General features: G+C 36.1%; 1 protein-coding gene across 2 annotated transcripts; it reads right to left on the bottom strand.

The window, feature by feature from the left end:
- Nucleotides 1-5,063: 5,063 nt before the first annotated feature.
- NRROS (negative regulator of reactive oxygen species) lies at nt 5,064-13,734 on the bottom strand. 2 transcript variants are annotated; one of them, XM_081953683.1, is made up of 4 exons: nt 13,515-13,734; nt 11,730-11,789; nt 9,094-9,202; nt 5,064-7,392 (listed from the first exon to the last, which is right to left on the bottom strand). In XM_081953683.1, exons 3-4 carry the CDS (start codon nt 9,187-9,189, stop codon nt 5,437-5,439), a joined length of 2,052 nt encoding a protein of 683 aa, XP_081809809.1. In that variant the 5' UTR covers nt 9,190-9,202; nt 11,730-11,789; nt 13,515-13,734; the 3' UTR covers nt 5,064-5,436. The 2 variants fall into 2 exon arrangements, with proteins under 2 accessions (XP_081809809.1, XP_081809810.1); XM_081953684.1 differs by lacking the exon at nt 13,515-13,734 and adding an exon at nt 12,054-12,072.
- Between the last annotated feature and the right edge of the window lie 951 nt (nt 13,735-14,685).

Genomic DNA, 14,685 nt, shown 5'->3' with positions numbered 1-14,685 from the left:
TTCATTGTAAAGATTGTTGCTGGACAATGGGTATTTCAATCTATGATTTTATCAATCATGTTTGTGCTAGGTACATGTGTCATTGATTCTGATGGTTTATTGTAAACTTGTAAACCAGAGTCTTAAAATACAGCAGTAATTATAATAGATAGATTACTGGAAATATTTTTTTAAGTTATTTAAAGAAAACTACAACTTTATTCAGGGTAAATTTAATGGGAATTATGCCAATTTGGTCCTGGCTTTTAAGTGCTTAAAAGTTTAATTTTATAATACTGTTATCTTTGAAACACTCAAATTGTGTACATGCAATCATGTAAAGTCATACTTTGTTTAATTATGTTTCATTGAATAAGCCACAACTGAATGTTTTGCACATAATTTGCAAATTACAGTGGCTGGCTAAATTAAGACAACATCCAAACAAATAAATGTATGATATAATGCAAAGTTAAGTCCAGCCACATTATTATGTTTTTCTTTCTTAGTACAGGACTCTCAGATATTCTAGAAATGCAGTACATAAAACTGTAGTAACACTGTGGTAGAAAGCAGCTACACCATTTAAGAAAAACCGAAGACAAAAGCCACTGAGAACAAAATAACTGTTGAAATCTGGAAACTGGAAACAGCCCTTTGAGATTAGTCAAATGCAAAAAGAGCACATTTAATTTGGTGAATGTTATCTCTGTGCAAAACACACTTGAGCAGTTATATACCTGTATAGTTTGTTCTTGAAACTAAAGAACTGGCAAAAGTCAAGGCATATAAAGTGTTAATAGTGTTAGGTGTTAATGCACAAGGCTCAAATGATATGACTCAAATATGATAATGCAAATAAACCTATCCCATCTCTGCAATAAGAAGCCTTCGTTCTCATTTTCACCACAATGGGGTTGGGTAGGAAGTCTGAATGCACACACAGTCGTAATGATTGTGGTGAATGCTATGTTTTTTGTACAGCTTTGTGAAGAATTTAAAATCTAAGTGGTGTTCTCTTCCATTAAATACAACTATTGTTTCCTGTGAAGTATCCTCTGCTCCCTGCTGAAAATAGGCTATACAGACTTCATGGAATATATTTAATCGAATTAATTGTACTATAGCATACTTCTATAAGTACAGTTTCCAATAATAGTAATCTAAGACTTTAAAAAGCTAATTGGGTTAGCAAAAGTATAATATTAATTATAGATACTGTATGTTTGCAGAAAGCATATAATACTATCCCATCATTCTTTGCCCACCACCCTTGATTTTATAATATTCTTATAAGGTAAATGTAATTTCTGTAATATTCCTCTACTCAATTGCCATATCACACCATTAGCTTTGTAATATTCTTCTCCAATACTCAGAACTAAAGTTTTACTCGAACCAAAAGCAACCAGTTAATCTTTCTTGTTCCTATATATGGCATAACAAATTTGCACATCTGATTTACAAGAGAAAAAAAGGAGTACTATTATTCTTCTGAAGAAAAATCATTACTTTTCAGTTGCATTATTTCATAGTTATTAAGAAATGGGTAAAGTCAAGAGAAAAACATCATAAATTGTTCTCTTTTCCTTATACTGGGACTTATTTCTTAGTAATGAGAAGCATGACCCCAGATTTCAGAATCATGAACTAAGATGCATCTACGCATCTTCAGGATGTGTGTTCATCAGAATGAGAGTTGAAATTTACTCAGCATGTGGTTTTCCTGCAAGGAAGGCCTCTACCACAGGAAAGCCTCAAAGAGGCAACATAGATCTGCATTTACCGAAAGCTTATTTGCTTTCTCAGACAATGGCAGTTTAATTCTTGGCCACAACACCAACTGCTGGCAATGCAGCACAACAGGAAAAGTCTCTCAGAAAACATGTATACCATAAATCTATCTGTTCCATCATTTGATTATCTTCATAAGGCAAACTTCGCACTTCTTTGAAAATTGCTGTTTTGTCAATCAGAATTCAGATCACCCAAATGAATTCATTTGGCTATATAGATGACAGCATTTTTCAGCTGGGACAAACCTTACTATAAGCATTTCTGTAGTATTTTTCTTGACTACCTTGTAGCTCAGTTGCTGTAGTCGTATTTATTTATTTACTTTATATGACCTCCTAAATCACATATATGAATCTAGGCAGCTGACAATAAAATAGATAAAATGCATTATAAACATAAAAACACATAGCAGCCAAGCATCACAAAATGATCATCAACAAAGTCAAGAGAAAGTCTCTATTGTATACCCGGGGCCCCAGGCCCAGGCCCAGAACCAACTTTTCAAAGCTTTGTGAAAGTTAGGGTTGAAGCTAACCTAATCTCAAAGGGAACTTTTTCCAAATTGTATATGCCAAGGTAGAAAATGCTCTTCTTCCTGAGCCCCCCACCACCACCAGCTGACACTCCTTAGCATGCCCCTTCTGCGATGCCAGGTGGAATGGGTAGAAGCAATTAGGATGAGACAGTCCCACAGCTTGCCTGGTACCAAATCATGAAAGGATGTAAAATAGATTAACAGTACAGGTAGTCCTCGACTTACAATAGCTTCCTTAGTGACCATTCAAAGTTACAACAGCACTGAAATGAGTGACGTATGACCATTTTCACACTTATGACCATTGCAGTATCCCCATAGTCACATGATTTATATTCAGATGCTTAATAACGGACTCATATTTATGACGGTTGCAGTGTCCTGGAATCATATGATCACCTTTTGCAACAAGCAAAGTCAATGGGGAAACCAGATTCACTTAACACCTGTGCTACTAATTTAACAATTGCAGTGATTCACTTAACAAATGTGGCAAGAAAAGTCGTAAAATGGTGCAAAACTCACTTAACAAATGTTGACAACATAAATTTTGGGCTCAATTGTGGTCGTAAGTTAAGGACTACCTGTACCTTGAACTGAAAACACACTAGGAGCCAATGCATCTCACTGAGTCATGAATAAATGACACACACTGAATAAATGACATCATTGACTGTCTACACTGCCTCATTTTGCACCAGCCAAAGCTTACAAATGATCTTCAAGGGCAACTCCAGCTAGAGCACGTTGCAATACAGATAGTCCTTGACTTACAACCATTTGTTTAGTGACTGAGATACAACGGCGCTAAAATAAGTGATTTATGACAGTTTTTCATTTGTATGACCATTTTAACAACCCCATGGTTACATAATCAGAATTTAGACACTTGGCAATTGGCATGTACCGTATTTTTCAGAGTATAAGACGCACCGGAGTATAAGACGCACCAAGGTTTTGAAGAGGCAAATTTTTTTAAAAAGTAGGTAGTAGATAGAGGGAGAGAGAGAGAGAGAGAAATGCAGTAGGTAGGTAGGTAGAGAGAGAGAATAGTTGGGTAGGAAGGTAGGTAGGTAAGTAGGTAGGTAGATAAAGGGATAGAGAGAGAGAGAAAAATATATATAGAGAGAAATACAATAGGTAGGGAGAGAGAGTGTGTGTAGGTAGCAGGCAGGTAGAAGGATAGAAAGAGAGAAATAGAAAGAGAGAGAGAGAGAGAGAAATACAGTAGATAGGGAGGGGGAGAGAGAGAGAGTAGGTAGGTTGGTAGGTAGAGGGAAAGAGAGAGAGAAATACAGTAGATAGGTAGGGAGAGAGAGAGAGAGAAAGTAGGTAGGTAGGTAGATGTTTCCAGGTGTATTTATCCATGTGCTGGAGAAGGAAATCGCTGACAATCTGCAGCACCTAAGACTTTGTTTCTGCTGGCATAGCACTTGATCAATGTAATTCTCATCAATCAGTTAAAGAGCTTTCCCAAAGGAAAAAAAAAGTTTTTGCACTCTGCAAACCTCCCACAAATGGCTCGTTTTTCACAAAAACGGGCCATTTTTTTTAAAAAAAGGCATGAATATCCTAGGGGGGGCTTGCAGAGTGCTCCTGGGCGTGGGGGGCCAAAAACAAGCAAAAAAGGCCCGTTTTTCGCAAAAAACAGGTCCCTTTTTTTGTCAAAAAAATTGCATTCATAGCCTTATGGAGGCTTATAGAGTGCTGCTGGGGGCTGGGGGGGCAAAAAATGGGCCATTTTTTGCTCATTTCTGCCCTCTCCAGCCCCCAGGAGCTCTCTGAAAGCTTCCATAAGGCTACGCACAGCCATTTAGGTGAAGGGGGCGAGGCTTCGGGAGGCAAAAAATGCTGTATTCGATGTATAAGATGAACCCAGATTTTCAGCCTCTTTTTTTGAGGAAAAATGGTGTGTCTTACACTCCGAAAAATACAGTATTTATGACAGTTGCAGTGTCTTGAGGTAACAAGCAAATGCAATAGCGAAGACTGAATCAATTAACAACTGTGTTACTAACTTAACAAGTGACTCACTTAACAACTGCGGCAGGAAAGTTTATAAAAGAGGACAGAACTCACTTAATAACTATTGCTTAGCAACAGAAATTGTGGGCTCAATAATGATTGTCAGTTAAGGATTACCTGTAGTCAAGTCCAGAGGGCATGAGGGCATGAATAACCGTGAGCAAGATCCTTCAATCCAAAAATATGCACAACTGACTCACATCCCAAAGCTACGCAAAGGCCTTCCTATCCACAGCTGCCAGCTGCTTTTCAAGAAAGAGTTGTGAATCCAAGAAGACACCCCACCCCCACTAGCAGATTGTGCACTGAGTCTGTCTGGGTCAACACTGCCCCATACAGAACAAAAAATGGAAGATCCCTGTAACCAAGGAGATCCAAAACCCCTGAGCTACACATACTTGCTTAGGTTTAGCAGAAGTCTATAGCACCCCACATCCTCCTTGCGCTAAGACAGAACCTCTACGCATCATTCAGACAATCTGGGATGGAGATAGAAAGCCGAGTATCATCAAGATACTGTCTTCAGGATCTGTGCTATCAGATGCATATTCTTAATATATCATTCAACAATAAGACTGTACACTTGTCTCTTGAATTGTGATTTAATCTGAGGGGGGAAATCATTTAACTATCTTCTCATTCTCAGAAAAAAAATGCATTGTCTAATCAAAACACTGAAGATAGCAATACTTTTTCAAAAATTTATTTATAAATTTATAAACAACCAAAGAATAAAACTTGGTCACAACATCTGAAGAAGATTAGAGTATTGTATAAACAAAGTTCCAAAATTTGCCCAAGAAGCTGTAGAGTTGGATTTATTCAAAAGTCATGGCTTATTCACAATATAAATCTCTTATATACATTACATTTGACCATAAAGACTTTTCTTCCTAGTATTAATTTAACCCATACTACAATTTTATGGTTTTTACTGTCTGCCAATTATGTGCTTGAATATAACATTTGGGCATTTTAGATATGTAAACCATTACTACAAGTTAGAGCTTATTAAAACTAAATCTGTGACTGCAAATGTAACCTTCTAAGCATATTATTGAGTGCTATTAGATTAGATTGCATCTTTCTGCCACCAAATTTCAGTATGGGCTTGATTTCTTATGCCTGCTCTTTAGCATCTTAAGAATTTTTTCCCTGTATATTAAAAAGATGATGATAAAAGTAAACAGTAGGGTCAAACAGGTAGGAAGAATAAGCACCAGATACAACAAAGCCATGTTAGTTGTTAGCCATCTACAGTCATGGTGAACTGATTCAGGTATATTTGTTGCACGGATGAAACTAGAGGAGTAATTACAAGTGATGTCACTTATGTCTCCAATGTGTATGGTTCCATGGCTTTGCAGAGTATCCCACCAACTCATTTTGCAGCAGTCATAAGGATTCTTACTGAGGTAGATCACATGCAAACTCTTTCCAAGTTGCTTTTCCATGAAGTATTGAGGTAGGGTATGGTAGAAATTCATCCTGAGATCTAGAGTATAAAGTTTAAGGTCTATTAAAGATTCTGGGAAGTACACCAAACTGTTACCAGACAGATCCAAGTTCACCAGTTTCTGAAATGCAGAAAAGTCCATCTTAGTGCCTGCAGCAGATAGGCCAGTATCTCTAAGATAGAGTACCTGTATGGATGAAGCGATATCTTTCAGAGTTTCCAAGCCACTAATAAGCAATCTAGGATTATCAGAAAGGTCTAAATATGTGAGGGAAGTCCCCTTGAAGAAATGGCAGGACAACATGCTTAGGTTACAGCCAGACAATACAAGGTTCCTTAAGGAATTAGCATAAGTAAAAGTTACACAATCAGGGCTTGTAGCACTATATGGATAACAGATGTGGATTGGGTTTTTACTTATGTCAATTGTAGTGATTTTTCTTACATGGATAAAGAATTGATGTGGCAAGCCATGTAGATTGTTGCTGCTAAGATTAAACTTTCTGAGGTTGGTTAAGGTGCCTTCAGAACCCAAATTCATCTGTAGCTTTGAAAGCAGGTTGTGACTGAGATCCAAGTCAATGAGAGTATTTAGCATTTCCCTGTCCTCTATGTTCAGTGTTTTTAAGCAGTTGTGACTGAGGTTCAGATAAAGAAGGGAAATTAACCCCTTTAAAAAGTGGTCTGGAAAATAAGAGAACTCATTCCAGCTCATATCCAGAAATGTTAAAGAAGAGAGATTGCCATGATTGTTTTCTTCCCAAAGTTCTTGGCTGGTGATGTTAATGATATTGCCATCTAGGAATAGTAACTGAACTGAGCTGTTTGAATTATTGGAAAATTTGCCATAGAAATTCATGTGGTTGTGTGTCAGCATCAGAGTCTGCAATTTATTTAACTTGGGCAGTAGTGGGAAGAACAGAAGCTGGTTGTAGGAAAGATCTAGTGTTTCCAGTTCAAAAGAAGCATTATTCTCTGCAGACAAGAACCATTCAATGTGATTGTTGCTAACATTTAACATCCGAATTTGGATGAGATCAAACTGCACAATGCAAGGTATGTTGTTGTACGCCAGGTTAAGCTGTTGCAAAGCTGGCATGTTTTCAAATGCCCCAGCCTCAATTTCAAAGATGTAATTCTGCTGTAAATCCAGATGTTGCAGATTGGGCAGGTTTCTGAAGTGAGAGTCATCTAACCTCATGATGGCATTCCTTGCTAAAGACAAGGATTCTAGAGAAAACAAATGTTGGATCAATTTGCCCATCATAAGCTCAGTAAGCTGGTTTCCAGAGAGGTCCAGTTTCCTCAGGTAAGTCAAAGTCCATAAAGCAGATGCTGTTACAGAATAATTGAGGGAGAGGAAATTGTTTGACACAGTTAGCAGACTAAGATTCCTAATGCCAAAAAATGCCCCAGGTTCAATGAGTTCCAATCCATTTGCATGTAGACTGAGGTTCTGTAGGACATGGTATTGTATGAAAGATGCATTCGAAAGAGTTTGTAGAACATTGGCATCCAGGAAGAGTTCCTCTATCTCAGCAGGCAAGTCTTCCAGGACAGAACTCAGCCTCCTCCCATTGCAATCTGCACTTCTCTTTTTCTGTAGCAAGAAACATATAGGAAATGATGAGGTCAGATACTAAAGATGTGGAGACTCTTTCTAGAGTCTCCACATCTTTTTTACATCATATCAGTGGGAAGTGTCTGATGTATTCCATGGGGTTTTAATCCTGAGGCAAACAGCAGTTTAAGGGATTTCAAACTTGATCAGGTATGATGGCAACAAGTGTTAAAAATATTATACTGCATGATACTACAATGCCATATACATACTTAAGTAGAATTAAATTTAGAGGAAAATATATTAAATTTGATTTCCTCTATTGAGTCCCTTCATAGAGTTGATGATGATAATATTATAATAATATTTATTATAATAATAATAATACAGTATTTTTTCCACATTGTCAAGGTTACTTTGCTGTTCAAATATAGTTTACAGTTTACAATAAGGGTAATATGCTGAATGAAGCCTGCCATATTATCTCTTATTGTAAACTGTAAAATATACTTTGAACAGCCAAGCAACCTTGAACAACGTGGAAAAATTACTGTATTGTTATTATAGATATTATTATATACTTTATTCATTAAACATGAAACTCAGCCAACTGAACATTCAAAAATGCATTACAAATACCAATGACTGGTGCTAATGGTTGATACGGTTTGCTGCTAGCATCCTAGGTATCAACCAAGTACCTTCTTAAAATATAAGATGTTCCGAGTAGCACATTTTTTTGCAGTTCCGCTGGTGTTATTGCAGATATTGATGATGATGATGATGATATTATTATTATTATCATCATCATCATGATCACCATTTTTATATTAGAGCACCAATTTGGTCTAGGGTTAAGGTACTAGGATGGAAACCAGGAGATTGAGTTCTATTCCAGCCTTAGATGTGAAAACCATATATATATCAGATAGATAGATAGATAGATAGATAGATAGATAGATAGATAGATAGATAGATAGATAGACAGACAGACAGACAGACAGACAGACATAGAGATGATAGAGATAAAGATAGAGATTGAGCTAGCTAGCTAGATAGGTAGATAGGTAGGTAGGTAGGTAGGTAGGTAGGTAGGTAGATAGATAGATAGATAGATAGATAGATAGATAGATAGATAGATAGATAGATAGATATAGATATAGATATAGATATAGATATAGATATAGATATAGATATAGATATAGATATAGATATAGATATAGATATAGATATAGATATAGATACGTATATACTAAATGAGGACTACGTGTAGAAGCTTCTTAGATGAGAAACGAAACGTCTTCAAGGAAAAACAAACAAAGTTCAGTTGCCTTTTGAAAAAGCATGATTGGGACAATTATGACCAGGATGACTTTGAGAATATCCATAGATAATGATGGATCTGGGTAACTAAAAGAAATAGGGAACCAGATGCCTTTCAGGTTTTTGTTGAAATTCCTACTTTAAATCATATTTCCCTTTTCTGTACCCCACACTAAAAATATAAAATTTTAATCATGAATAAACAAATTGTATTTTTAAAGAACATCTACAAAATGAAAAGGTAAATAAAACAGTTGAAAAATTCTAATATGTTAGTTTTTGGATTCTTGTTGGATTTGGATCAAACCCTTGGAACTAATATGCTGCTGCAGGCACTACCATTTAAATAAATGATCTCTCTTCTTCCCATTCTTTTCAAGAAATCCCAAAGTTATTTCATGTTTGCAGAAGACTCACCAGTTTGCAAATACTGTGATAGGTTGTGGGTTTTGTTGCCCATCCTGTATCCAGAAAAGCTATGCATATGGAGATAATCACAGCAATTAATGCCATTTCAACAGGACTCCTGCAAAGAGAGAAACATTAAAATAATAAAATAAAATTAGGAGACTTGGGTTGTCTTTTATTATTTATAGAGTTTTGGGTTTCCCACTAGAAAGCATCGGTTCCAAACTTTGTTAAAATATATTCAGACAAAAGGAATATTCATATTCATTTCTGTTTATTTACAAATATTTCTTAGGTTTTCATTGTGAATATTTTTTTCTTTACAAAATACATGTAAGCTTCCATAGATACCTCTAAAATTCTGTTTTGGATTGCATTCACATTTGGGGTACACATATAAGACATTTAATGTAAAATGTGAGGACCTCTTTGTTTATTTGATTTATATCCCATCTTTTTTGTAGAACTTAACGTGGCATATATGATGCTCCCTCCTATTTTTCCCACAAAGGCAACCCAATGAGGTAGCCTGGACTAAGAGATAGTGACTGCCCCAAATCATCCAACTACAGTAGCTTCTGTGCCTTAGAATTTGCAGTTTCCTGGTTTCTAATCCAGCACCTTAACCACTACATCAATCTATCTCTTTTATGAGTTTTAAGAATTAAAAGAGATTTGAAAAAGTCTCTCCTTTTCAATATCGATCTGCATAAGACTTCCCTAATACAGGCAATGTCCTTATGGGTGGACTTTAACTTCCAGTCTCTGTAGCCACTGTCACCATTGCTCATGTTTCTGAGTGTTGAAGTTTACATATCTGTGGATGGCTACAAGTAGCTCTCAACTTACAGCCATTCATTTAGTGACTGCTGGAAGTTACAATGGCCCTGAAAAAAGAGACGTATGACCATTTTTCACACTTATGATCATTGCAGCATTCCCACAGTCGCTGATTAAAATCCGGACGCTTGGCAATTGGCATGTATTTATGATGGTTGCAATATCCCAGGATGATGTGATCACCTTTTGATATCTTCTGACAAGTCAGTGGGGAAGCTAGATTCACTTAAAAACTGTGTTGCTAACTTAACAGCTGCAGTGATTCACTTAACAACTATGGCAAAAAGGTTGTAAAATGGGGCAAAACTAACATAACTGTCTGTGAAATTTGGGGCTCTATTGTAGTTGTAAGATGAGGATTATCTGTACTTGATTATTTTACATTATTCTCACTTCCGATGAAACAGATTTGTAAAATCTTTTTGCTGAAAGTAAAAATGGGGTATATACATCCATAGTAATAACTTAAAAGATCTGCCTCTGCATGACATTTTTTAACCATAATTTTTGTGAGGCCAGAGATTTATAATAAAACTAAATTTGTTCTTTTCATTGGAAAATATCTGTAGATACAGACCTTTGTTTGCTAGAGGAGGTAGGGGGGAAATTAACATTTTTTCTCTGTCATTTCTGAATCAAAATTCCCCTATTTCTTAAGTAATTTTTAGCCATAAAGAGGGGAAATTATAAGAGCACAATCAGGTCACATTGAACATTGGCTGAGGGAACTCACTGCAATCAACGTGATGTTAAATTAAGGTTTTCATAACCATGATTTGTTGGACATGACATGATGGCCTGCTATCTTTTTCTCCTATCTTTTTCAGCTACAGAACACTGAAATGTTGGGAACATATTGTCGTTTTTTCCATAAGAAGACTCCTAAAAAGCCCTTTCCACTCACAAAATGGCTTCTGCAAAGGGCATGATCAATAATATATCATCAATTTGTTAGAGTGACACCTGTCTCTTCACAAAATGCCACGAACTATCCTTTTTCTAGGCTCGTGGATTTCTCTTTTCCCTTCTACTAATTGCCAGCAAAGTAAACTCCCATCCTGCTTGTTTAATGCTTTTATTCTTAGCTATTGTATTTGTTTGTTTGTTTTGTTTGCTTGAATTATATCCTCATCTTTCATTTAGGCGTTCAAGGAAAGGTTCATTGTGCTTCCTCTTTCTGTTTTTTCCACCCAATGACATCGTGGAGATAGGTTGCGCTGAAGTGACTGACCCAAGGTTTTTACCTCAGATTTTAACTGCTATGCATCCTGCCTTCCTCGATTAATTCTTCTACATTTGATTCTCTGAGAAGCCAACTTGTCCCATTTTAGAATAGATATGACTTTCTCAATTCTCAAGAACAATTCAGCAACCCATCTAGGTAACCTATAGAACAACTTTTTATGACAAAATTATATATATGAATATGTATATGTGTGTATATGTGTGTGTGTGTGTGTGTGTGTGTGTGTGTGTGTGTGTGTGTGTGTGTGTGTGTGTATATATATATATATATATATATATATATATATATATATATATATATCAATGATTATTCTCAGTAAATACAAACTTATCATGAAATAGAATATATAATGTGTAGATTAGATATTAGGAAAGAATTGACAGCAACTAGGGAAATATTCATCATTATCACAATCATGGACTTTTTTTCTGACTACAAATGATAGCAGTATAGTTCAATACTTTAGAATGTATCATAATGTAGCACATTGTTTTTAATTGTTATTGAAAAGCCCTATGTAAAACGAAAAGTTAAGATAATTTATGCAAGATTAACTCACCGTTTGGAGCAACGTATTCAATTCTGGAAGGTTCATTCTGTACTAACACTTGTTACCTCACTGTATTTATCAAAAAGATAATGATAATACAATTAGCTGTTTGCACTCGCTTAAGATCAGATTAATATAGTTTTTGCGGAAGGAAATACGGTCACATGGATCCCAAGGCAAGTTGCAATTTGCTTCACTCAACCTCCCCCACCCAAGCTCAGCAGTTGCACATGGAAAGTTTGTGCGTATGCAAGTCACTTGAAAATGAGAAGGACCTAAGAAGAAGGGAAATGAAAGGAAGGAAATTGTACAGGGTAAATTTGAAGCTATTACTTGAATTTCACTGATTCTAGTCACGTCAGAGCTCAGAGGGTGTTTTTTTAAAAATCTCAACAGCAACGAAGATTCCTGGTGCAACCTAAAGATTAATAAATTAATATTAACATTGACTTTATAGTTTCATACTACTGGACTGCTATTACTTTCTGCAAACTAAAGCAATGTTAGATTACAAATCTGTACTTCAAATATGTCATCTACAATTACAGAATTCCCTCTAGATATATCAGCCTACAGATGCATTGATTACTTGTCAGTTAAATTGGATTAAAGTTATTTGTCATCTTCCAACGAAGATAACTATGCTGGCTGGGATTGATTAGCACAAAATTCTGGAGAACACAAGAATGGCAATCAAGTTCAAGAAATGCCAGAAGACTCTAGTCTTAGTGGTAGAAGGCTCATATGAATAATACATCTGTGATAATTAACTGATGGGAAATAACATCTCGTACCATTTTATAAATGACCGTAAGGCACTGTTGTTTCCATTTGATTCAGAATCAAATTCTGAAAAATATGATCAGGGTGAAATTTTGTTACAGTTCCAAGAAACTTATTAGATGGTATTTTCAGGATATTGCCGTACTTTAGCACAAAAGGAACTGCTTATAATCACATACTTTTGATACTGCCATCCAGCAATGTATTAGCTATTTGATCTGCCTCTCTCTTTCTCAAGGCCATAAATCATTCCTTATTTTTCAGTGGCCAAATTTGCATGCTGCATTAAGCCACAATTTGCTCAATTAGCTGCACAATCATATTAAACCATAAATTGTGGTTTAGACACCAAAATAACTGTATAGCATACTATATTAATTAAAACCAAGTGAAAAATTAAGAGATTGAAACCCCAGGCATTTTGTACATGCAAAACAGAACAATGTAGCTCTTCGCACAAAAAATAGCAAGCCAGCAAACTATGCATACTTGGTGTGTACTCTCCAGCTTAGATATAAGGGAGCAGTGATTTATCCCTTAACTGACAAGGCCTGATGTGATCCCCAGTCGCAGCATTTGAAATCCTTATTTTCCCATGCTGTGATGCCTAGCAAGGCTCACATCCTAGCCCAGAGTTAGCTCAAGAGAACTCACTGCCAAAGAGAGCCTGTAAAGAAAGATATCTGGAATTGTGTCACATGTAGCAAATGGACAGCTTTCCTACTCATGCATTTATCTTGGCTGCATACTGGTCCCAGGGCTTGGTCCTTTCTCGGTAGGGTAAGGTAGCAGAGCATCTGACCATCTGGTGCTCAATACCCAAGAGCAATGTACTGGAGAAAGTAATCCTTTCAGGCAGCTATCTGGCTCAGGGAGAGTCATGGGAAATCTAGTTCCTGTAAGAATTAGGAAAGCCCGTATGAAGAAAACCTGAGTCTAATCCTCACCCTTTCCAAAGTCATTCTGCGACGTGGTGGGGCTAGCCTTTTGAAAGTTGCTATGTTTACTTACAGTAATTGAAGGAAAAATTCTGTATCTAAGGGCCCATTCTAAGACAGAGTCACAGCACAGCACAGCAAGTGGTTCTACAAAAAGAAAAGTTGTGGTTTATAATGCTCTTTGAATAAAGAGTACTCCTCTTCAGATTCCAGGCAGCCACATTATCCTTAACACCCCCTAAATACCAACCAAGTTTTGGTTTATTTTCCATCAATCACCCAACTTTCTATTTAAATGAGATTTCTAATCAAATAAGTATATCCTGGGGAAAAAACCTGATCTGAGATAACAACCTTAAATTAACCTTAACTTTTTTTTTTAGTCCTGTCAATGTAAAGACAATTACTGAAATTTGCTGCAACAGTTTTGTTCCTCTTAAATTTTCTAGTTAAAAGAACAGTTGAAAATTGTTTCAAAAACAATTAAAACAGGAAGTTTAAAACAAAAATAGAACCAAAAGAAACTTGGGGAAATATGGACTTTTCCATTAAATACTGTATATTACATTCATCATAAAAAGAGCCAGAACTGCTTTTTTAGGGTTATTTAAACTTAAATTCTGATCACAATTTAATTATAGTTACTTGACTGGGCAACCCATGCGTTGCATTCATCCCAGTACATCCCATTTGCACCCTATTAAATTTTATAATATGATTTCCTCCTTTTTTCCCCTTCACAAATAAAGATAGAAATAAAAAGACTCTCATTTCCCTTCTTAAAATCCATCTATCAAAGGCAGGAAATCAGGAAGCCCAGACAGTTCAAATGAATACAGGTAGTCCTCAAGTTACGACCACAATTGTCCAAAATTTATGTTGCTAAATCAAACATTTATTAAGTGAGTTTTGTTCAATTTTATGACTTTTCTTGCCACAGTTGTTAAGTGAATCATTGCATTTGTTAAGTTAGTAACATGGTTGTTAAGTGAATATGGATTCCCCATTGACTTTCCTTGTCAGTTTGCAAAAGTTGATCACATGACCCCAGGACACTGCAACCATCATAAATATGAACCAGTTGTCAACTATCTGAATTTTGATCATGTGACCATGGGGATGCTGAAACAGTTGTACATGTGAAAAACGGTCATATGTCACTTTTTCTGTGCTGTTGTAACTTTGAATAGTCACTAAAAGAAGTGTTAAAAGTTAAGGACTACCTATATAAAGGTTCATTGCAA

The sequence above is a fragment of the Natrix helvetica genome, assembly GCF_964273705.1.
Source record: "Natrix helvetica genome assembly, chromosome: 5".
Classification (NCBI taxonomy): domain Eukaryota; kingdom Metazoa; phylum Chordata; class Lepidosauria; order Squamata; family Natricidae; genus Natrix; species Natrix helvetica.
Note: the sequence above shows the minus strand (reverse complement) of the source record. Positions and strands in the feature narration are given on the sequence as shown.

Coding starts and splice junctions, on each gene's coding strand:
- NRROS (XM_081953683.1), bottom strand. CDS start 9,189: ATGGCATTAATTGCTGTGATTATCTCCATATGCATAGCTTTTCTGGAT. Junction 7,393..9,093: donor ATCACAGTATTTGCAAACTG/GTGAGTCTTCTG, acceptor TTCTTGCTACAG/AAAAAGAGAAGTGCAGATTG.